A 23,734-nucleotide genomic window follows, 5' to 3' on the forward strand; every position below is an offset into this window, starting at 1 on the left:
TAAACGGCATTCATACAACAACACAAAGAAGACGCCTGCCTGTATGTCTCTCCCTCTCTCTCTTCATTAAACATGACGTCAGTAAACAGCCGGACGAGGCTTTGAAATTTTTGTTTGTTTATTTTTTTAGGAAACGTCGGACCTGGGCCCTGTTTCTCGTACCTGGCTAAACAAAGTCAAGCAGATGTCCTAATCTCCAGTTTAAATGAGCGAGATGATTGACATCAGGCTGTCTGGGTTTCTTCACGGCTGAAACGTCTCGTTCATTCTAGCCAGACGTCAGTCATCTGATAAATGCGCCGCTCCTCTTCAGAAGGATAATAATGGAGCACTGACCCCACCATGTTCTACCAGTACAATGACAATAAACTCAGAGGAACCTCTTTTTATTCCTCTGCTGAGAAGCAGGAGATGACCATGAAGGCATGTGAGGAAGTCAAGACCGTAACCATCATTCACAGCAAACGTGTTGAGAATATTCCAACGTTTTTGCAACATTGAAGTGCTTCATCACACAAATCAATCAGATTATATTTACGAATAAATATATACTCATGAGGATATATGTACTGTCTGCACGTATGCATCATGTACTATATATACATGTATGTGTAAATTACTATATAACTAGGAGTTTGAATATGTGTATGGGCGGATCAGTATGTATGTATTATTCATAATCAGAAATTCAATCAATTGAAGCAGTGAAAATACATTGTGTGTGATTCTCTGTCTTCTCATCACGATCACCTTAATCATGTTCTACAATAATGATATGCATGGTGTACTAATAACACTGTCATATAATTATGATGCTTCAACACATCCATAAGTTTCTTAAGAGCTAAATAACCTTAAGAACAGCGGCATGCAGCGGCTGACAGTCTGTGTCTGAGACGATCAGCTGCGTCTGTGGTGATCAATGTCCGCGGCTCGAGAAGCTCTCTAAATAAAGTATTTCTTCTATTTCTTCTATTCTTCTAATCTATATCGCCGCGTACAGGAAGTCATGATGATGTAAAGGATGGATCCTGTGATCTGAAAGAACTCTCTCCCTCTGAAACTAATATAATAATATCGCTCCTTCATCAATGAGGAAGGGAGCTGCCTTTTTGTCCGGTGGAGTGTCCATCTTATCCAGTGAAGTTCAGTTAACCTGCCCGGGAGCAGGTTTACATTTTTGGATGTGTTGCTATGGTGATTTATCTAAGCTTGCTTCGAGAAACCGAGAACGCCTGACCTGCGTCATCTTATCCTGACAGTTATCCACTAACTCAGTAACCAGGTACGAGGAACAGGACCCTGGTCTACACCTTGTTCTTTATTAAACAAACTAAACGGCCGAATGTTATTGATCATATCTGCAGACAGCTTGTCATGTATGTCTCTACATGGTCGTCTACTTCTCTGCTCTGACTGTTAAAAGTGCAGCCGCTTCAAAAACGCCTTGGCAAAAGCCTGTGGAGTGGAGCTGCGCGCGCAACCGCAGTGACACGGCTCGTTCCTTAGAGCTGCGCGCGCAACCGCAGTGACACGGCTCGTTCTTAGAGCTCCGCCTCCTGGGATCCAGAGAGCAGCGGCGCAGCAGGAGGAGTTCACAATAACCTGAGGTCAAGTCGGACAGCTTTAGTTTTCAGCTGCCTTCAAAGTAAACACAGGAAGTCACAGAAAACATGACTTCCTGTTAGTTCCGATCTTTTGGCTACGTGTAGTTTACAGATCACGTTTGGATTTATTCATATGTGTATATAAATATGTATTTATGTAGAAATGTGTGCGTAGCTGCATCCTTTGTTCTTTTTATGTCTGCCTGTGAAACACATTACTACTGGTTTATGTGTGTTATATAAATACGATTTTGTATTATCAACCACACAAGAGATGTTTTCAGATCAAACATGAGACGAATAGTCAACAATCCAGCGTTAAGTATTACTACTACACATAAAATAATAATGTTCTCCAACACGTGCTGTTTGCTGTCAGATCTAAGAGCCAATCAGCTCTCTGATGTGGCGACAGCCAGGCGTTTCCCATCATGCACTGGGCCAGGCAGTCGGGGGAGAGCTACTGCGGCGCCTGGCTCTAAAATCGAAGGCCGGCTTGCTCTCGTGGGATTATCGTTGACCACGTCAACCAGAGCAAGTCGGACACAAATCTACCCAGCATGCATTGCGCGCCGATCGATTCTGATCAGAACTGATCATCTCCAACGAGCCTATTGATGAGCTGTGTGACTCCAAAAAAGTTAGAACATAGCTAATTGTTTTCCACAATAAGATGTAACTCAATATTAGTTATTTTTTGATTAACTTTATTTTCATTTTTCTAACAGTGATCGTACTTTTCTTTTCTTTTTGTCTGATGGAGCGATCTGGTTTACTTGAAAGGGAATGCAATACTCTTTATTCTATTGTTTATAAAAGCACAGAGGGAGTCACTAGTACTGTGAGTATTACTTTGTAGTACTGTGAGTATTACTTTGTAGTACTGTGAGGTACCAAGATGAGTTATAATTAAAAATATTTAATAAAAGGTCCTCCCCTCCCCCACGAGAAGAAACTCCCTAAAAAACACCAGTCGACACTTAAGGTCTCATGGATAGAAACTTCTTTTATTTTGAAATGTGGTGCCGACCAAACAGGAAGTGGTCATCAGAGCGTCCTCTCAGATCCACACAGCAGCCTCAGAACGTCTGTTTGCTCAACTTTTCCTCGTTAATACGGAGCTCTGAGCCTGTTGTGTGGGTTTTCCCATGATGCTCCTCTTCTCCCCCTGGTCCCTCCTTCATGACGTCACAGACCTGCCTTCATCCTCCCTCTCTTCCTCTCTTCCTCCACATGGTTCATCCATCCACTCCTCCTTTATTTCACCTTTATATAATCCTGAGAAGCTCCGCCTCCTCCTCTTCCTCCCTCCTCTTCCTCCCTCCTCTTCCTCCCTCCTCCTCCTCTGTGTTCCCTCTATCCTTCCTTCCTTTGTTATTTTTGGATGTTACCTTCTCTCGTTCCCTCGCCGCCAAGCCCCGCCCCCCCGCCGCCAAGCCCCGCCCCCTCATCTTGCCGAGCGAGGGATTTAAAAACAAAAAAACTTTTTATTGCACTGTTTTGATTTTGTTTTTTGTAAGATATTAATAATGAGAATAATGTTAATAATCTTCTTAACATAAGCTGGTCTGTCCAGATTTAAGGAAGTCGGTACTCTGACCTGGAGAAATGTTGTTGTTTCTGTTCATATCTCTGTAATAAGCTTTTTATTCTTATTGGTTTTATATTGTTGTTTTTTGTATTATTATTGTTATGTCTCTGGATGCGAGCCGCTGATTGGACCTCGGGGTGTCACGTGATCACACGCAGCGTTCACGCATCACGTCGGTATGAAACGCAGCCATGTAATTAATTCAGCGTTGAAACTCCCGCATATTAAATGTTTATTTTAAAAATCCATTTATCTGAACCGTTTTCATCTATTTGTTTTTCTCCCGACGGATTTTCACGACTCGTGAGGTCACGAACATTACATCGTGTTTATGAGCTAATTTAATAATGTACAATATATTCGTCTGCAGAAAAATATTGAAATTGAAATTAAAAACGTACTTTTCTGCATTTGATGTTTGAAGAAGTGAAAGAAGTTGAATCGGAAAATAATTGTAATGGTTGAAAATGAAAACATTCAGCGAGAAAGTTAAAGTGAAATAAACAACTTTAGTTCCATCCTTGTTTTAGCTTCATGGCGAATGAATATTAAATATTAAAAGATGTTTATTTCATGGTCTGTTTCATATTTGTCAATTTCAGAGAAAAGACCTGGAAGAATCCCAATGCATGAGTTACTTTATTTTATTTAAACTAATATTCAAATGGAACTCCAGTTTGTTTAATTTTCAGGTTGATAAAACAATTTGAAAAAATGTCCATTTCACGTTTATTTTTTATTATTAAGCTCAAAAGAAAACTGGAAACTATTTAAATCTTCATTTTGGTGATAAAGCATTTCCAGCCATGATATTATTTGATACATATAACATGTGTGTTGTATATAATAAAGACTGAGGGAAAGAACCAGAACTAAAGTTCTCAGCTCCAAACCCTTCGTACGTAGATCTCCTTCAACAACGTCTTGGTCAGCTCTGCTCTCCTATTGGTTCACGACACGTCCTGGTCCCGACAGCAGCCAATCAGAGCGCAGGACAAACAGGAACAGGAAGGAGTAACGTCCTGTGGTCACGGCTGAGCTGGAACAACAGGAAGTGAAGCGTACGGTTCCATCCTCAAATAAAAACCAAAAACATGACGGAGTCCAGACTGAAGGTTCAGCGTCTCAAAACAAACGGATCCTCATGAACAGAGACTCTGAAAGATCTTTTTCACCAGCAAACCACTTTCTATATACATTATGATATATATGTTATCATAATATCTATATGTTATGATATATATATTAACTATATGTAATATTATATATAATATGTCTATCTATATATGTTATAATATGTATAATAACTATATATAATATTATATATAATACATCTATCTATATATGTTATTATATATATAATAACTATATATAATATTATATATAATATATCTATCTATATATGTTATAATATATATAATAACTATATATAATATTATATATAATATATCTATCTATATATGTTATAATATATATATATAATAACTATATGTTATTATATATAATATATCTATATATGTTATAATATACATAACTATATATAATATTATATATAATATATATATATGTTATAATATGTATATAATAATATATTATATATATCATATTATATATATAATAATATATTATATATGTACATATATATATTATAATATTTATGTTATAATTAGTGATGTGTCCTTTCATGTCGAGGCTTCGATGCGCGTGTCCAGTAACCAGGTAGATTTTGGTGAAGCATATCGAGGCTTGTGTCGATGACGTATGCGGTGACGTTCGAAGCTCTGAGCCGGCCGTACCACGTGACTGATTCAGAAAGTGGTTCGTATTTGGCGCGTGAGTCGTAATATAAGGTGCGGCGAAACGCAATGGCTTCCCCAATCGCATTTTGTGAACGGGACTTTACTACGCATTTGTTTGCAAAGTATTCTATTCGAGCTTCTTTTTTTGTGATGGAACCAGCAAGAAAGAGGAGATTTTCCCCCGTCTGGGAACACTTTGAGCTGATCTCTCCTAATAAGGTATGCACATACTAATAATAACTATCATAATAAACTGTAAATAAATGTGACAACACAGCTTATCCCTTGTTCTAATGCATTTATTCTAATTTCTGGTATTTCGAAAGGTGAAGTGTCTGTTGTGTTCAAAGGAACTTGCATACAGCAATAACACCTCATCTATGCTGAGGCATTATAGAGCCCTGCATGAGAACAGGGAGACCAACCTCACTGAACCAAGCTCAGGTAAGGCATAACATTAGAATGACATGATGTATCTGTGTTATGTGGAGCTTTGGTGCAGGGGAATGAGTGTTAGACCTGTGACCACAAGGTAGCTGGTTCAACCCCCGTAGTTTGCATTTGCATAATATATGTATTTTTTTTTCATCAGGAAAGAACAATGATGTGGATGAGGCCTTGGTCAATATGGTGATTGAGGATTCCCAGCCCTTCAGTATTGTGGAGGAGCTTTCAATTCTACCTATGTTCTCCCCACTAGGCAGGTGTGTATGTGAGCACATGAAGCATTCTCCCTATTTCCCCATATTTGCCATTCTAAGAGTGTTATCTTCTTTCCTTTAGGCTTTGAAAGCTATGGTGGAGGACAGATATAAGGAAGCCAAGGAGAAAGCCAAAGTCAGTGTGTCGAATGCATCAGCAGTTAGTTTGACATCAGATATGTGGACCTCCATCAACACTGATGCATATCTAGCATTGACATGCCATTTCATAGATGCAAACACCTCTTTGCATTCAGTTGTTCTTGGGGTGCTGCATTTTCCTGAGGCACATACTGCTGCAAATTTGGCTGCTGTAAAAGCAGAACTGCTGTCACAGTGGGGTGTAGCAAACAAAGTGACTTGCCTTGTGACCGATGGGGCAGCAAATATGGGTGCTTGTGCCAAGGAGCTTCGTACTTTAAATTTGCTCATAAAAAAGGCTCTTGCCCAAAACACAGTGTTGTCTGACATTCGGGCAAACTCCAGAAAGATAGCGGGCTATTTCAAGAGCAGCACCACTGCAAAGGTGAATTCCTTTATTTCACTGCAATATTCTAAATGACGCTGTTTTGTTTAAATTGCTGCAGACACTTGACCAAATCACTTTTTGTTGGCAAAATTGATAGGAGAGGCTGACACAGATGCAGGAGCAACTGGGCCTGCCAGCACTGAAGCTGATCCAAGAGGTGGATACACGCTGGATTAGCACGTAGCATATGCTCCAGCGTGTTTACGACCTCAGGGAACCTGTAGGAGCAGCTTTGGCAGGTCTACGTTGCGCCACTGTCGTCACAACATGATGTCATTATTGCAGAATGTCTGAAAGTGCTGTCCCCATTTCATGATGCCGCCGTTGAGCTGTCAGAGGAGAAGAGAGTGTCTGGATCAAAAGTCATTCCTCTTCTATCAATGCTGCACCACACGGTGGAGGAAGAAATGGGACGTGTCCAAAGTGCAGAGAGCATTGCAATGGCTGAGAGTCTGAGGAGACAGTTAAGGGAGAAGCTGTACACTATGCAATCGATGACCGCCATATCACTGGCGACACTGTTGGATCCCAGGTTTAAGAAGATAGGCTTCTTTAGCCCCAACAAAGCAGCAGATGCCGAGAGAAGGCTCACTTCTGAATGTGCTGGGATCCGAAACCGTGTGTCTTCCTCCTCCTCCTCCTCCTCCTCAGAACCACACACATCTGAAGCTTCTCAGCCTGTGACTCAAGGTAATGGATACTGGATACATTCTAATTGTGTTATTGTATGTAGTCTCTTACAGCCTGTTTGTCTTTCTTAGGGAGCAAACTGTGGCGTCGTTTGGACACCACAGTCCTGCAGGCGAGGACCCGAACGTCACTGCGGACGCAACAGTGGAGGTCCAAACGCACCTGGGGGAACCAAACATTGGAAGATTGGAGAACCCCCTTGAGTATTGGGAAGGACGGAAAATAGTTTATCCCAATTTGTACAAACTGGCGGTTGCTTTTCTCTGTACTCCAGCTCCATCTGTGCCCTGTGAACGGGGGTTTTCAAAAGCAGGCGAAATCGTCTCGAAAAAAAGAAACCGCCTGAAGTCCAGCACTGTAGAAATGTTGCTCTTTCTAATAAAAATGGATAAACTGTTGTCCCGAGTAACATAAGCACAGTCTCCCCACTTTGTTTCCACTTTCCCTTTGGACCCCGTAATTGTATCATAAAGACAGACACCATATTAATAAGTTCATAATGTATGTATTGGCATCACAAACATCATTTGTTCATTTATTAATTTCAAAGCTTCGGACTCCAAAGTCATGGTGTTGTTATAACCACTGCCTGTTTTACATTTATTATCCACTTGATGGCGCAGTGGAGCAAATGAAGCATCATGAAGCTTCGGTCCATGAGCGAACCAATTCGATGGAAAGCTTCAACGCTTCAGGAAGCTTCATCTCGCCATCACTAGTTATAATAATATCTATATGTTAAAATATATATATAATAACTATATATATTATTATATATAATATATCTATCTATATATGTTATAATATATATAATAACTATATATATATAGTATTATATATATCATATATGTATCTATATATGTTATAATATGTATATATGTATATAATAATATATTATATATATATACATATATATATTAAAATATATGTTATTATATATAATAATAATATATATTATGATATATATATAATATATAAATGTATATTATTAATATATATTAATATATATATATATATATTATTATTATATAACCCGTTTTAAAACATGTTGACGAACTGAACACCTGAAGCATAAAACAAGTTTATTCTCGACTGTAAATGAGACTCAATTTGTCCGAGATCTGGTTTCTTTCCTTTAAAAAGCCGTAACTAGTAAAAATAATCATAATAATTCATAAAATCACACGCTCCCTTGAGTGGCCGTTCTGGTGCTTTCACCCATAAGTCACAATCTTCTTCAGCAGACAGTTCTCATCTCTTTGGTTCTCGACCCTATGATGGCATCAGCCCCAGGGTCCTAAAGACCTGCGCCACCCAGCTGTCTGGTGTCCTGCAGCACCTCTACAACCTCAGCCTGAGGCAGGAGGAGGTCCCGGTGCTGTGGAAGACGTCGTGCCTGGTCCCTGTCCCGAAGAAGTCGACTCCATCCGTCCTCAACGACTACCGACCGGTAGCCCTCACCTCCCATGTGATGAAGGTGCTGGAGAGGCTGGTCTTGGCTCACCTCCGACCGCAGGTGAAATCGTCGATGGACCCTGTGCAATTTGCTTACCAGCCTCATGTGGGAGTGGACGACGCCATCATCTACCTGCTGCAACGAGCTCAGTCGCACCTGGATGGAGCCGATGTCTCTGTGAGAGTCACTTTCTTTGACTTCTCCAGTGCATTTAACACCATCCAACCACTGCTACTGGGTGAGAAGCTGCGGGTGGTGGGGGTAGACTCGTCCACCATCTCCTGGATCACTGACTACCTCACAGGCAGACCACAGTGTGTCAGAATGGGCCGTGTGCTGTCTGGAACGGTGGTCAGTGATGCTGGAGCCCCACAGGGAACTGTTCTGTCTCCCTTCCTGTTCACCCTGTACACCACTGACTTCCAGTACAACACAGAGTCATGCCATCTGCAGAAGTTCTCTGATGACTCTGCGGTGGTCGGGTGTATTAGGGATGGACGGGAGGAGGAGTACAGGGCAGTGGTGAGTGACTTTGTGGAGTGGGCCGGTGAGAATCACCTGCTTCTGAACGTGGCCAAGACCAGAGAGATGGTGGTGGACTTCAGGAGGAAGACAACAGCTCCTAGTCCTCTGAGTGTTCTGGGAGAGGATGTGGACACAGTGGAGGAGTACAGGTACCTGGTGTCTCATCACATGGAGGAGGAGTACAGGTACCTGGTGTCTCATCACATGGAGGAGTACAGGTACCTGGTGTCTCATCACATGATGGAGGAGTACAGGTACCTGGTGTCTCATCACATGGAGGAGTACAGGTACCTGGTGTCTCATCACATGGAGGAGTACAGGTACCTGGTGTCTCATCACATGGAGGAGTACAGGTACTTCTCCATCGTCTGCTGGGGAGCAGCATTGGAGCCGGTGACACCAACAGACTTAACAAACTGGTTAAGAAGGCCGGCTCCATCATCGGCTGCAAGCAGGAGTTTCTGGAGCAGGTGGAGGAGGACGCTGAAGAAACTACTGTCCATATTGGACAACCTGGACCACCCTCTCCACCACTACTGCAGGGTCATATATATATATATATATATATATATATATATATATATATATAACCATCCTCTCCACCTGCTGCAGGGTCAGAGGAGCTCTTTCTCCAAGAGGCTTCGCTGCAACAAGAACCGCTACAGGAGAACATTCCTGCCTACGGCTTTAAGACTTTATAATAAGTCACTTCCTGCTAGATCCTCTGTGGATTAATTCATCACTGTACACGTGTATGCTATTACAGTTCACATACATACTTTGCATTTTGCACTCTATTGTTTACATTTAATTTGCTTAATTAATGAATACACTCTGCGGCTGTAAATATATTTCATTCCAGTTAGTTGTATTCTATTCTTTTGTGTATATATATATTACACTTTATTTTTATTTTATTGTATTTGTATATATCTTTCATCCCTGTTGCTTCTTTATATATTTTATCTTTTATCTTGTGTGTTTATTTGTATCTTCAAGTTGTACGGCGCTACTATGACATTTCCCCTTGGGGATTAATAAAGTATCTATCTATCTATCTCCTCCAATGAATCGCCACCTTAACGTGGTGGAGGAGTTTGAGTGGCTCAGTGATCCTGGGAGCGATGTTGTCCGGGGCGTCAGCCCCTGGTAGGGTCTCCCAAGGCAAACAGGTCTCGGGGGAGAGCCCAGACTAAGAGCGATTCAAAAAACCCTGATGAATAGCAGCCCACGGTCTAAAGCTACCTCGCCCGGACAAGGGAAACCGGGGCACCCTCCCGGAGCCAGACCCAGGAGGGGAGCTCGTCAGCGAGCGTCTGGTGGCCGGGCTTTCCCCCATGGGGCCCGGTCGGGCTCAGCCCGAAGAAACAACATGGAGCAGCAGTCACCCCGTGGACCCACCACCCGCGGGGAGAATTATCGGGGTCGGGTGCTATGCAGACCGGGCGGCGGGCCAGGCAGGAGACCTGGGCGAGCCGATCGCCGGCAGCATAGAGTAGCTCTAGGGACGTGGAACGTCACCTCGCTAGCGGGGAAAGAGTCGGAGCTGGTGCAGGAGGTGGAGCGGTACCAGCTAGATTTAGTTGGGCTCACCTCCACGCACAGCATGGGCTCTGGAACCAAGCTCCTGGAGAAGGGTTGGACTTTGTCCCTTTCTGGAGTTGCCCAGGGTGAGAGGCGCCGGGCGGGACTGGGGATACTCACGAGCCCCCGGCTGAGCGCCGCTATGTTGGAGTTTTCCCCGGAGAACGAGAGGATCGCCTCCCTGCGCCTACGGGTTGCAGGGAGTAAAGCTCTGACTGTTTGTGCTTATGCACCGAACAGCAGTTCAGAGTATCCGGCCTTCTTGGAGTCGGTGGGAGGGGTCCTGGAAAGGGCGCCGCCTGCCGACTCCATAGTTCTCCTGGGAGACTTCAACGCTCACGTGGGCAATGACAGAGAAACCTGGCAGGGCGTGATTGGGAGGAACGGCTTGCCCGATCTGAACCCGAATGGTGTTTTGTTGTTGGACTTCTGTGCTAGCCACAGTTTGTTCATAACGAACACCATGTTCGAGCATAAGGTGGCTCATAAGTGTACCTGGTACCAGAACACCTTAGGCCGGAGATCAATGATCGACTTTGTAGTCGTATCATCTGATCTGCGGCCGTATGTCTTGGACACTCGGGTGAAGAGAGGAGCAGAGCTGTCAACTGATCACCACCTGGTGGTGAGTTGGATCAGATGGCGGGGGAGTCGGCTAGAAAGACCTGGCAAGCCCAAACGTGTAGTGAGGGTGAACTGGGAACGTCTGGCGGAGGATCCTGTCCGGGAGGTCTTCAACTCCCACCTCCGGAAGAACTTCTCACAAATCCCGAGGGAGGCTGGGGACATGGAACCCGAGTGGACCATGTTCAAAGTGTTGGATTCCCTGTCTGCTCGTAAGTCTCCACCCCCGGTTTCCGCCCACTGCCACGCCCCTCTCCTTCATCCCAGCTGTTGTGCATTGCCTTGATCACTGGCAGGTGATTTAGGGACCACTGCGTACCTGGCTCATTTGTCGGGTTGTTCCAGTTCCAGTCTGGTTTGCTTCTTCAGGTGAGAGTGGATCACAAGAGCGGTTGAGTTGCCCTCCCGACTCTGGAGCGGAATCAGTCTGGTGTGCTTCAAGAGCATTGACCACAAGAGCGGTTGAGTTGCCCTCCCGACTCTGGAGCGGAATCAGTCTGGTGTGCTTCAAGAGCATTGACCACAAGAGCGGTTGAGTTGCCCTCCCGACTCTGGAGCGGAATCAGTCTGGTGTGCTTCAAGAGCATTGACTACAAGAGCGGTTGAGTTGCCCTCCCGACTCTGGAGCGTAATCCGTCCGGCGTGCTTCAAGAGCAGCCTTCACAAGAGTGGTTGAGTTGCCCTCCCAACTCTGGAGCAGGGGAGGTGGATCTCTGGTGTTCGCTGGACATTACCGCTGGTATTAGTTTGTCTATTTGTTGTGTTTTGTTTTGTCGCAATAAAGTCCGCCCTTGGAACTTGAACTGCTGCGTCTGTGCATTTGGGTCCTCAACACCACACCCCCTCTAACACAAAGCCTCTATTGTGGACGTGGCTGCTCGGAGCTGTGGCCAGAAGGTCATCGGTGCCTGTCGTGGCGGCAACCCGAGAACCCGGTGGTGGACACGGGGGGTGAGGGAAGCCGTCAAACTGAAGAAGGAGGCCTTTCGGGCCTGGCTGGCCCAGGGGTCTCCTGAAGCAGCTGGCGGGTACCGGCAGGCCAGAAGGGCTGCACCTGCGATGGTCGCGGATGCTAAAACTCGGGCATGGGAGGAGTTCGGGGAGGCCATGGAGAAGGACTTTTGGTTGGCCTCAAGGAAGTTCTGGCAAACCATCCGACGGCTCAGGAAGGGAAAGCAGGGCCTACCCCAGGCTGTTCTCAGCAGGGGGGGGGAACTGCTGACCCGGACTGGGGACATTGTCGGGCGGTGGAAAGAGCACTTTGAGGAACTCCTAAACCCGGCTAACATGTCCCCCGGAGAGGGGGCAGCGCCGGAAGTCTTTGGGGTGGTTTCTCCCATATCCCTGGCAGAGGTTGCTAAGGTAGTCTAAAAGCTCCTTAGTGGCAAGGCGCCAGGGGTGGATGAGATCCGCCCTGAGATGCTGAAAGCGCTGGACATTGTTGGGCTGTCTTGGTTGACACGCCTTTTCAGTGTCGCATGGGGGTCGGGAACAGTGCCCATGGACTGGCAGACCGGGGTGGTGGTTCCCATCTTCAAGAAGGGGGACCGGAGAGTGTGCTCAAACTATCGTGGCATCACACTGCTCAGCCTCCCGGGAAAAGCTTATGCCAGGGTGCTGGAAGGGAGGCTCCGACCGCTTGTCGAACCTCAGATTCAAGACGAGCAGTGCGGATTCCGTCCCGGTCGTGGAACAGTGGACCAGCTCTTTACCCTTGCAAGACTACTGGAGGGGTCCTGGGAGTTTGCCCAACCAGTCTACATGTGCTTTGTGGACTTGGAGAAGGCTTTCGACCGGGTCCCTCGGGGGTTTTTGTGGGGGGTATGGGGTGCCGGACCCGTTGGCACGGGCTATCCGGTCTTTGTACGCCTGCAGTAGGAGCTGTGTTCGTATCCTCGGTAATAAGTCAGACACGTTCCCGGTGGGTGTTGGCCTCCGCCAGGGCTGCCCTTTATCACCGGTCCTGTTCGTGACCTTCACGGACAGGATATCTAGGCGCAGCCAGGGGGCGGAGAGGATCCGGTTCGGGAGTCTCGGGATCGCCTCTCTGCTGTTCGCGGATGATGTGGTCCTGTTTGCCTCCTCGGACTGTGACCTCCAGCATTCACTGGGGCGTTTTGCAGCCGAGTGTGAAGCGGCAGGGATGAGAGTTAGCGCCTCCAAATCTAGGCCATGGTGCTCTGCCGGAAACCGGTGGATTGCTCCCTCCAGGTGGGGACAAACTGCCTACCCCAAGCGAAGGAGTACAAGTATCTCGGGGTCTTGTTCACGAGTGAGGGTAAGGTGGAGCGGGAGATCGACAGACGGATCGGTGCGGCTGCAGCAATAAAACAGGCGCTGTACCGGTCCGTCCTGGTGAAGAGGGAGCTGAGCCGGAAGGCAAAGCTCTCCATTTACTGGTCGGTCTATGTTCCAACCCTCACCTATGGTCACGAACTCTGGGTCGTGACCGAAAGAACGAGATCTCGAATACAAGCGGCCGAAATGAGCTTCCTCCGCAGGGTGGCCGGGCTCACCCTTAGAGATAGGGTAAGGAGCTCGGACATCAGGAGGGAGCTTGGAGTCGAGTCGCTGCTCCTTCGTGTTAAAGGAGTCAGCTGAGGTGGTTCATCTAGTCAGGATGCCTCCTGGACGCCTCCCATTAGAGGTTTTCCAGGCACGTCCAACTGGTAGGAGACCCCGGGGAAGACCGAGGACACGCTGGAGGGATTATATCTCCCGGCTGGCCTTGGAACGCCTCGGGATCCCCCAGAATGAGCTGGAAAGTGTTGCGGGTGAGAGGGAAGCCTGGGTCGGCCTGCTGAACCTGCTGCCACCGCGACCCGACCCCGGATAAGCGGCTGATAATGGATGGATGGATGGATCTATCTATCTCTATCTGAACAGGCTTCTCTCATGCAACATGATTTCTTCATAGAACACAGGTTCATACTCAGAAAAAGCTTTTCAAACAGGCCACTAAACAATTTGCTCTATATTGAAATAATAGCACGAATAAGTTTACTTACTAATTACACTAAAATATTACTTAAAATATACAAAATATTTGGTATATTTTAAATCTGTACTCATCAAATGTGCTTTAAATAAATAGTTTCAATGGAAATTTAGAGCAAACATTTTGAAAGATACAAAAAAAATGTGTTTGAAAACAAAGTTCAAAGAAGTCCACTGATATTTACACATCTGACCTAAATGTTCACATGTGTACCTTTTATTATAACCAACATTATTCAAACAGCCCTAGTGGTGGCAGAGATGCACCCTTTTTAGTTTGGGGATGACATTTAGAGGAAAGGGCTAAAGATAGGTGGTTTTTAAAGGTTGTAGAGGCCACCACTGGAGGAGGAACCCCGTGTGGTTGGAACCTTCAGGAGAACCAATCATTCACTCCTGTCAGCCCATCGCAGGAGAAGAGCTCTCTCACCGTGTGGAGACGACCAGACGCCTTCAGAGACCAGCAACACTGGACTTTGGTTGGAATGTACAACATACAAACCAGTTTTATTAGTTTTGACAATAACAAGGTTAAAGGTTACGACAACGGATAATGCAAGAAGAGAAGAAAAGATGAAAAAAGAAAAAGATAAAATGGCCTGGTCCCATCATCCCTGTGTTTACTAGGAGACATTTCTACAATAAAGCTCAGCCAAACTAACGCTGGTGACCTCGTGGCCTCAACTATCACCAAGAAAACTATCCTCATGACCTGGAGATGAAGGAATAACATACACATCACACACTGGAGAAACCTCATGATCACACAGTTCAATGGACAGTCTAACATCCTCCATCATTTACAATACAACAGAACTCCACCTGGTCATCCTTCACTGTTTCATGACTCATTCTATTCATATTCACTTGTTTGTCATTTTTAGCCTGAAACCCAATTGAAACCCACGTACATGCATACACACACATATGAATCTGCCCTCATCTATACTTTGTGCCTTTTTTAGATGAAATAATAAAACACACACACACACACACCGTACTTCTATACCCTGAATATATAATGTTTTGCTGGCTTGTATCTCACGGTTTTGTCGTCCTCTTGATGTTATGTCTATGTATTGTCTTTTTATTTTTACAATAAAAAAAGAATTAATGAAAAAATAACAAAAGATGATGAATTTAGTTTCTTCAAATCAAAACAGCTCTTTACAAGTTGTGATTATTTCTCCACAGAAGCTGAATCTGATCCAGAAAGACTCTCGTTTGACATTCGGAGGTTTTTCTTCACACAAACAAATGTTTCAAGACAACAAAGTTGAGTTTTATACACAAAGTAAAACATGTTTCTTCTCTCAGAAACAGATCATTTCAGGTCATTACATGGACCTCGCTCAGCTCTCACACATCCATCTGCAACACCACAAGTCCAGAGAGCTCTCAACCCCCCTGAGTCCAGACCAGCTCAGGTACCCCTCACCTGCTGCACCTGTTTACAACCACTGAGAGATCAGGTTGCTGCTAACTAACATCAGCTGTGTGATCCTGTACAGGCTGAACTACCTGGACAGCAGAGAGAAGGTTTCTCTACCAGGAGGAGACTCTCAGTCCTCCAGAGAACACAGAGACACTGAGGAACCAGGCAAGGACCCAAACCCAGGATAAAGAGGTTCAGTGAATGTGGTGCTGAAGGTGTGGAGGTGGATCAGTGTGTCAGAGGAGACTCTGTAGAAGGACAGAGAGCCAGCAGGACAGTCCACATACACTGCTACTCTACCAGAGGAGGAGGAGGAGGAGGAGGAAGAGGAGGAGGAGGAGGAGGAGATGGGTGTTACTGTCTTATTGTGACAGACAGAGTAACCACCATTAAAACACTCCAGACTCCAGGACTGATCATTATCTCCAAACCAACAGTCTCCACTGTCTCCTCTCCTTCTGATTCCTCTGTAACTCACTGATATAGAAACTCTTCCTCTCCACTCGACCTCCCAGTAACAGCGACCAGTCAGACCAGTTCTACACAGCAGCTGCTCCCAGTAGTCAAACCTGTCTGGATGATCAGGATATGACTGATGCTCCTTCACACATGTCACCTTCCTGTTGTTGTCAGACAGTTTGAGGTTCCTGTTCACTGTGTTTGTGTCGAGTGTGAGTTCACAGGAATCTGATGGAGAGAACAAGACACAATACAGCTGCAGTTATTAATCTATCATCTGTTCATCTATTGACACTTTGATGATGACATCAGAGATGTGAATGAGTGATGTCACAGTCTGAAGACGGTTGAATGTTTTCATGAATCAAACTCAAAGCACACTTACACTTCCTCAGACCTGGTCTGACCCATCGGACTCCAGCAGGCTCCACCCTGAAAGGAGGAGGAGTCAGAGCAGCATGAACACATGAACATGACATCACTCTCATCACAGAGCTTTGTTATTCATGTTCACATGGACCACTTATTATTCATCAGCTCATATTCTTCATGGAGCTTCTTCTGATTGGCCGATGACGACAGCTCATCACGTTCACTTATTCATGATTTATTATTATCAGTATTGTATTGACAATCATCCTCCAGTTCAGACTCAGTTTCCTCTACCAGTCAGTCAGTAAATCAGATGTTTAAACCTGCATCAGTTGATTCTTTGTCTGTTTGTGGTTCAGTGAAAACAAGCTGTAAACACAACATCTGACACATTATCAGCTTATGAAGTAGTTGTGTCTGACATGATATCAACCAGCTGCTTCCACATCCAGCAGTTCCACATCAACATGATGACTCATCAGGACTCTTTGTGTTTGTGTCACCTGATGAATGGAAGTCCACTATTCTCTCTCTTAGCTCTGTGTTTGGTCTCCACCTCCTGAGGGAAACATCTGTCTCTTTAGCTGCTAAATGCTCCACTATGTTCACCAGCTGAGCGTCTGTGGCCGACTGTCACCTGTAGCTTCAACAAGTCCACTCTATCAGCCAGAGAACTGTCTCTCAGTGCAAAACAAACCAAAACCAGGTGGAGCTGAACTCCTTTAAACAGCAACACATTCCTATTGTGATGATTCATCAAGAAGGTTTAAACAGATTGTTTCTTTGTCTTTTCACAGTAATGTCTGGACTAAAGGGAAACACACACTGGAGACTGAAAAGTAATAAATCAAACATCTGTCTGGTTCCCTTTTAACCAGCTTTTATCAGCTTTTTGAACACTTAACAAATGCCATATTATTAGTATTAGCCTCCAGCAAGATATTAATGAACACTACATGGTGCCATCACAGCATTGATTCTACACGGCTATGTAGCCTGTTGTCTGGTGTCTGTCTGAAAGGAGCTCTGCCATGTTTGACGTGTCCTCCCTTGGTCTGTTAGACGGGTCTCTGTGTGTCAGTGGGCTTTCCTTCAGTCTGTAATGGAGCCAAAGTACTTTCACATTTCACTTCTTCATCTTTTGTTCCAACAAGCCGAGGACAGTCGGCAAGAGCTCCTGCATTGAGGCCATCATGTCTCCCCTGATCACTCGCTGTGAGAGCGCTGGGCAGCCTCCTTAAGCCTCCTTAAGCCCCGCCTCCTTAAGACCTGTCTTCTTAAGCCCCGCCCCCTTGCAGTCAATGCATGCAGGCAGCATGACAGAGAGCAGAGCAGTGAGTGCGCTCTGATCGCACACTATTTTAATGAAGCATCGATACTAAAGATATGCAAAGTCACATTGTTTTTAACGTACGGGTACCGCGGTACCTTTTAGTATCGATACACCGTGCAACATCGTGTGGGACACAAACAGTTAGATGAGTCTCTGGTAGTTTGAGGTCAGCTTGGTGTGTCAGGGTCATATTAACCAGGCTGACAGTGTGACAGAGAACAGGTTTCCAGCTCTACCTCCTCTATCAGACTGATGCTCTGTGGCTGCAGCCTCTTTATACCTGAGAGTCTCCAGTCTCCAGAGTGGATCCTCCAGTCCAGCAGACAGCAGCTTCACTCCTGCGTCTCCTGGATGATTGTAGCTCAGGTCCAGCTCTCTCAGATGGGAGGGGTTGGAGCTCAGAGCTGAGGCCAGAGAAGCACAGCCTTCCTCTGAGATCAGACAGCCTGACAGCCTGCAAACACACAACACAACACACGTCACATCTTAAGACAATCTGGAGGAGGATACGAGTTTATCCATGAATGTAAATCAGGATCTGAGTGTCAACTAGTTTTACATGTTTACATCCTGACCTGAGAGTCTCCAGTCTCCAGTGTGGACTCTCCAGTCCAGCAGACAGCAGCTTCACTCCTGACTCCTGCAGGTTGTTGTTACTCAGGTCCAGCTCTCTCAGACTAGAGGACTGGGAGCTGAGGACTGAGGACAGAGCTTCACAGCTTCTCTCTGAGAGGTTACAGCCACTCAGTCTGAAGAGACAACAATCAACAAGAAGAAAAATAATATTCATGTCAAAATGAAATCCTCTTTGATAATGAGTCTGGACTAAAGTAGAATCAGAAAGAACAAATATGATGTGTTCAGTGAAAGTGGATAAAACTCTTGCTTTTTTAATCTAAACAAGATAAAATAATTCAGTTCAGTGTTCTCTACTGGAAACAGGAAGTACTGAAGTATTAATATCAGGATGAGGGGTAAATATTTAATGTTGATTATTAGAGTTAAAAACACAGTTTGGGTTTTCTGTTCTTTTCCCGACGAGAGAGAGAGAGAGAAAACAAAGTGCGAGAAAGAGAAATTAAACTTTATTTATAACTTTATATTATTGACACATTTGATCATTGAAGACAAATTAACTTGATCTGACCTGAGAGTCAATCCGCCACTTAGTGTGGAGGATTGACATGAGCTCCAACAAGCGCACCAACATAGGGTTCCCTAGCATGGACTACTAGATACTCTTTGGGTGTTCTTGTTACACAACGTGGGTTGTTGTTTGTGGTCAGATTAAATGTCGATGGTGTTGCATTCAATGTGTGTGTACGACATTCATGTGTTAACCTAATGTTATTTTTACTTAAAGAAATAAGGGGTACTAACCAAGGTTACAGGTATATGTGTATAAATGCATGGGAGTTTGAGCTCACACTAACAGTATCGCGATATTTGGAGTAGACCCTCTCCACTGCACCTCCCGTGCAACAGGGGTATGGTATGAGGCCCCTGCTTAGAACAGCAATTAGAGAGGGGGCTACACAAGAAATTAAACTTGATATTCTGTTTGTTACGTTCTCAATCAGAAATAAACAACCATTAAACTCTCAACAGATCGTCACTGTAATAATAATAATAATAATGCATTAAATTTGGAGGCGCCTTTCAAGGCACCCAAGGTCACCTTACAAATACAATAAAATAATACAGGGTAAAAGATAAGCATAAAAGATATAAACAACAGTAAAACAGAGCATCGACATAAATGTAGAGACACATTCAAGTTTTCAGTCTCTTTTCCTGCATTTCTCCTTCTCATTCATTACTTCGATCAAATATATATTATCTTAAAGCATATATGAGAGGAACAACAAGACGACCCTGTGATGTTTCATTATGAAAGAAAATTATGTTTCACACGTCACCATCGTTTATTAATCCACTGTGGATCAAATGTGTCTGTTCTACAAGGTTCTCTAGTTTAGTCTCTGAGACGAGTTCCTCTAAGTCAGGGGTCGGTAACCCGCGGATCTTTAGCTCCGGAGGCTTTGGGAAGGAATAAAATAATAATAACTTTTTTTTTAATTTTATTTTTTTGCCAAGCGGAAAATCAAAGGGAACTCCTCTTATCTTGGAGTTTGAGGTGATATTGGGTCAATGGAAATAAAAAAATGTTTACACCGATGTTGTGGTTGTTCAACAAAAATGTTCAAAAAAATGTTCAAAAAAAATGTTCACACCGATCTCACCGATCACATCGATCTCCCTGCAGCTGGCTACTCGTGATTTCCAGAGCCCCGCCCTCGTTAAACTATCAACGGATAAAAATAAATACATAAAAGTCACAGAGAAAAAAGAGAGTTTAATTCGTGGGCGTATTAATTTGCTTTCACTGCCAACGATGCTGATATGTTTGATATGTGACGAGAAATTAGCAAACAAAACATTTATTGTTGAAAGACTCTTCCAGAACAAGCTATCAAGCTGCAGAAGAACGATTCCTCAACTGCTGCAGCAAACTGAGTGAAGTAGATCTACTTTCAGGAAGTGGATCACGTCTCCAAACTCCACCACTGCTGCTGGTTCTGTGGCAGCTCATGAGACACTGAGGCGTCCGCTAGTAAAAAAGTCCGGCGCAGTGAGGACGCTCAGTGGAAACAAAGCAAAATATATGCGTTTTAAAATGTAAACCTCCAGTGGGGATTGAACCTGATACCTTGCAGTTCTAGGACCAACACTCTACCACAAGCCTGGCCAACCCGCAGCTCTTTGCCTGGTTTCATGCGGCTCTTACGTTCATATCAAAGTTTGTGTTTGTGTTTTTTTTCTTTTAAAATCTTTTCATTGATTTTGCAAACACTTCAGACCAGACCTGGGCATCTTACGGCCCGCGGGCTCTCCCAGTCTGGCCCGCGTGAGGTCAATCAAAAATTAAAAATAAATAAGATGCACGCCATGAATGCAATACAAACGGCACTGCTTTCACTTTGAAGGCGGTTTATTGATGTGTGCGTGCGCGCTTACGCAGCCTCACTACGAGCAGTGTTGCCAACTTGACGACTGAAGTGAAAGCGTATTGTTCTGCAGTTTCTGTTCCGCTATGCCGGTCCAGAGCTCTCACAGGCGGTCAGTCTCACAGGAGCCTCGCGCTGCAGCCTCCGCCTCCAGATTGAACATTAATCGCGCAAAGCCGCCGCGGATCTGATCTGCGGTCTGATCCACTATGCAGAGCACTTTAAGTCAGGATCACTTCTGGATCTTCACTCTTCTCTCAAAGAGGAGAACGTTCCTCACATGAGGAAAGATGCTCAGAAGATGTTGGTTCTCTTTGGATCTACCTACATGAGAACAAACATTCTAGTGATGAAGGTCAACAGATCAGATCCTCTCTCTCTGCCAGCTGTCCTTCATCTCCACCTCATTCAACCAGACTTCAGTGCACTTTTTTAAGCAACACAGACTGGACTTTTCTCACTGAGAAAGAACAACTGAACTGAACTGGAAAACATCAAAAGCACTGATTGCTTTTGTATAAAGTTAATAAATTGCTGGTCTTTAACATACTGTACATATTTAAGCTAAGGTTTAAAAAGAATCATAAAAAATGTAATTACATTTTTTACATTTTTTCATAGCCTTATTGTAACATGTATTCTCACCATTAGCAGCTCAAAATCATATAATTTACAGTTTTTTAATCAAGCTATAACATTCATATTGAGTTAATTGAATTAAGTTCAGCCTATTGGTTCGGCGCTCCACAACGGTCCAAATTTCTCATGCGGCCCCTTGGGAAAATGAATTAAGCTGCGCTTAAGATTAGGGTTGGGTACCGAGAACCAACACGTCCGGTACCTACCGGACCGAAAAGCAACGCAGATTTCGGTGCTTCCTTCCGGTGCCTGAGCCGATTTAAATACTTTTTTTTTTACACTACTCTGTAAAGTTGCACAGTATATAGATACTAAAAAGGTAGCGCGGTGCCCGCACGTTAAAAACGATTATTAAAATAGCGGATCAGAGCACACTGCTGCTCTGCTCTCTGTCTGCCTGCATGCAGAGCGGGGCTCGAGGAGGCGGGGCTCGAGGGGGCGGGGCTCGAAGGGCGGGGCTTCCAGCGCTCACACACACAGTGCGCGCACACAGAGATCGCTGCAGACACGAGCACGAGCTTTTGAACGTCCGTCCTCGGCTTGATGCAACAAATCTCTCCAGTTGATATTAATGGTGACGTGTAGTCCATAAAGCAGCAGTTTTAGGATCCAACAGAGTCTGAGTTCTGTTGCACACGGTCCCATCAGGCCATGATGCTTGTGTCTGTTCTTTTTTAAATATATATTTTTATAGTTTGAAGTTAAAAGGTTTGAAGCTGTAGTTTGAAGTGTGTTTTGTATGTACTTATTTATTTATATCTATAGTATACTTTAAACAGTTAATAATATTGTTCAATTTGAAGAAAAAAAATTGCCTTAGCAATAAAAAAGTATCGGTTCAGGCACCGTTTAGGCACCGGTATCGTTTTAAAAGTATCGGTTTAGCACCGGTATCGGAAAAAACCCAAACGACACCCATCCCTACTTAAGATACTGTCAATGTTTGGGTCAACATACGTCTGCGAGTCTGTTTTCTACCCTGAAACACGTGAAATCAAAGCATCCATCTGTTCTGACTGACACCCATGTGGAAGAATTGCTTCGAGTGGCAACAACGGAATACAAGCCAGATTTGAAGAGGATTGTTCAAGGCAAGGAATGCCAGAAGTCCCACTAAGCAACATGCATAGTAAAAGAAAAACGCTATTGTAAATTATTATGTTTTTGTTTGTGGACTTGGTTGAACTGAGAGTTTGTGTGTGTGTTGAGAATGACTGGCCTGTGGTCTTAGTACTGTAGGAGTCAATTTCTGTCATCATCATGTTGGTGTGTGACATTTACACTAAATCTGGCTGAGCAGAGGTCTCTGTGTGTGTGTGTGTGTGTGTGTGTGTGTGTGTGTGTGTGTGTGTGTGTGTGTGTGTGTGTGTGTGTGTGTGTGTGTGTGTGTGTGTGTGTGTGAGGAAGGGATGGGGTGATATTCATGTGTATGATGTGACTCTTTTCGGTAACACAGTAAAACATGTGGCTCTTAGTCTCTGACTGGTTGGCCACCCCTGCTCTACCACATTAGCCACACATATTGATAGGACTCAAGGTCCACATCGTTGTCATCATAATTGATCTCAATGTAGCCGACTTCATAAGAGTTTGATAGTTAAAACAGGTAAAATAGCAATACAATCTCAAGAATTGTCTTCATTCTTGTTCTATAATTTCATGAATACAACAAAACTATAGTTTTTGTATTTATAATATGACTATATATACAAATTTATAAGACACATTTTTGGGAGAAAAAAAGGGTAAAATGGCTCTTTGGATAGGAAAGGTTGCTGAGCCCTGCTCTAAGTGGTTCATGAAATCTGACCTCCTGATGAACAAATTCATAGATTCAGAAAGAGAGAGTCTGTTCACACTAAATGGACCTGATAGTTTAGAGACACATTTATATCATTGAAGACAAACTAACTTGATCTGACCTGAGAATCTCCAGTTTCCAGTGTGGGCTCTCCAGTCCAGCACACAGCAGCTTCACTCCTGAATCCTGCAGGTTGTTGTTACTCAGGTCCAGCTCTCTCAGACTAGAGGACTGGGAGCTGAGGACTGAGGACAGAGCTTCACAGCTTCTCTCTGAGAGGTTACAGCCACTCAGTCTGAAGAGACAACAATCAACAAGAAGAAAAATAATATTCATGTCAAAATGAAATCCTCTTTGATAATGAGTCTGGACTAAAGTAGAATCAGAAAGAACAAATATGATGTGTTCAGTGAAAGTGGATAAAACTCTTGCTTTTTTAATCTAAACAAGATAAAATAATTCAGTTCAGTGTTCTCTACTGGAAACAGGAAGTACTGAAGTATTAATATCAGGATGAGGGGTAAATATTTAATGTTGATTATTAGAGTTAAAAACACAGTTTGGGTTTTCTGTTCTTTTCCCGA

General features: G+C 44.2%; 1 protein-coding gene across 1 annotated transcript in view; it reads right to left on the minus strand.

The window, feature by feature from the left end:
• Positions 1–15,611: 15,611 nt before the first annotated feature.
• LOC306743537 (uncharacterized protein) overlaps positions 15,612–23,734 on the minus strand; it is a gene marked incomplete at its 5' end in the record, with an annotated part of 83,874 nt that continues 75,751 nt past the window's right edge. Inside the window, 5 exon segments of the mRNA XM_079226058.1 lie at positions 15,612–16,225; positions 16,383–16,429; positions 17,983–18,156; positions 18,278–18,451; positions 23,272–23,445. Of these exon segments, the coding sequence (XP_079082184.1) occupies positions 15,666–16,225; positions 16,383–16,429; positions 17,983–18,156; positions 18,278–18,451; positions 23,272–23,445 (1,129 nt within the window). The 3' untranslated portion in view covers positions 15,612–15,665.

The sequence above is a fragment of the Taurulus bubalis genome, assembly GCF_910589615.1.
Source record: "Taurulus bubalis genome assembly, chromosome: 11".
In the NCBI taxonomy this organism is placed as follows: Eukaryota; Metazoa; Chordata; class Actinopteri; order Perciformes; family Cottidae; genus Taurulus; species Taurulus bubalis.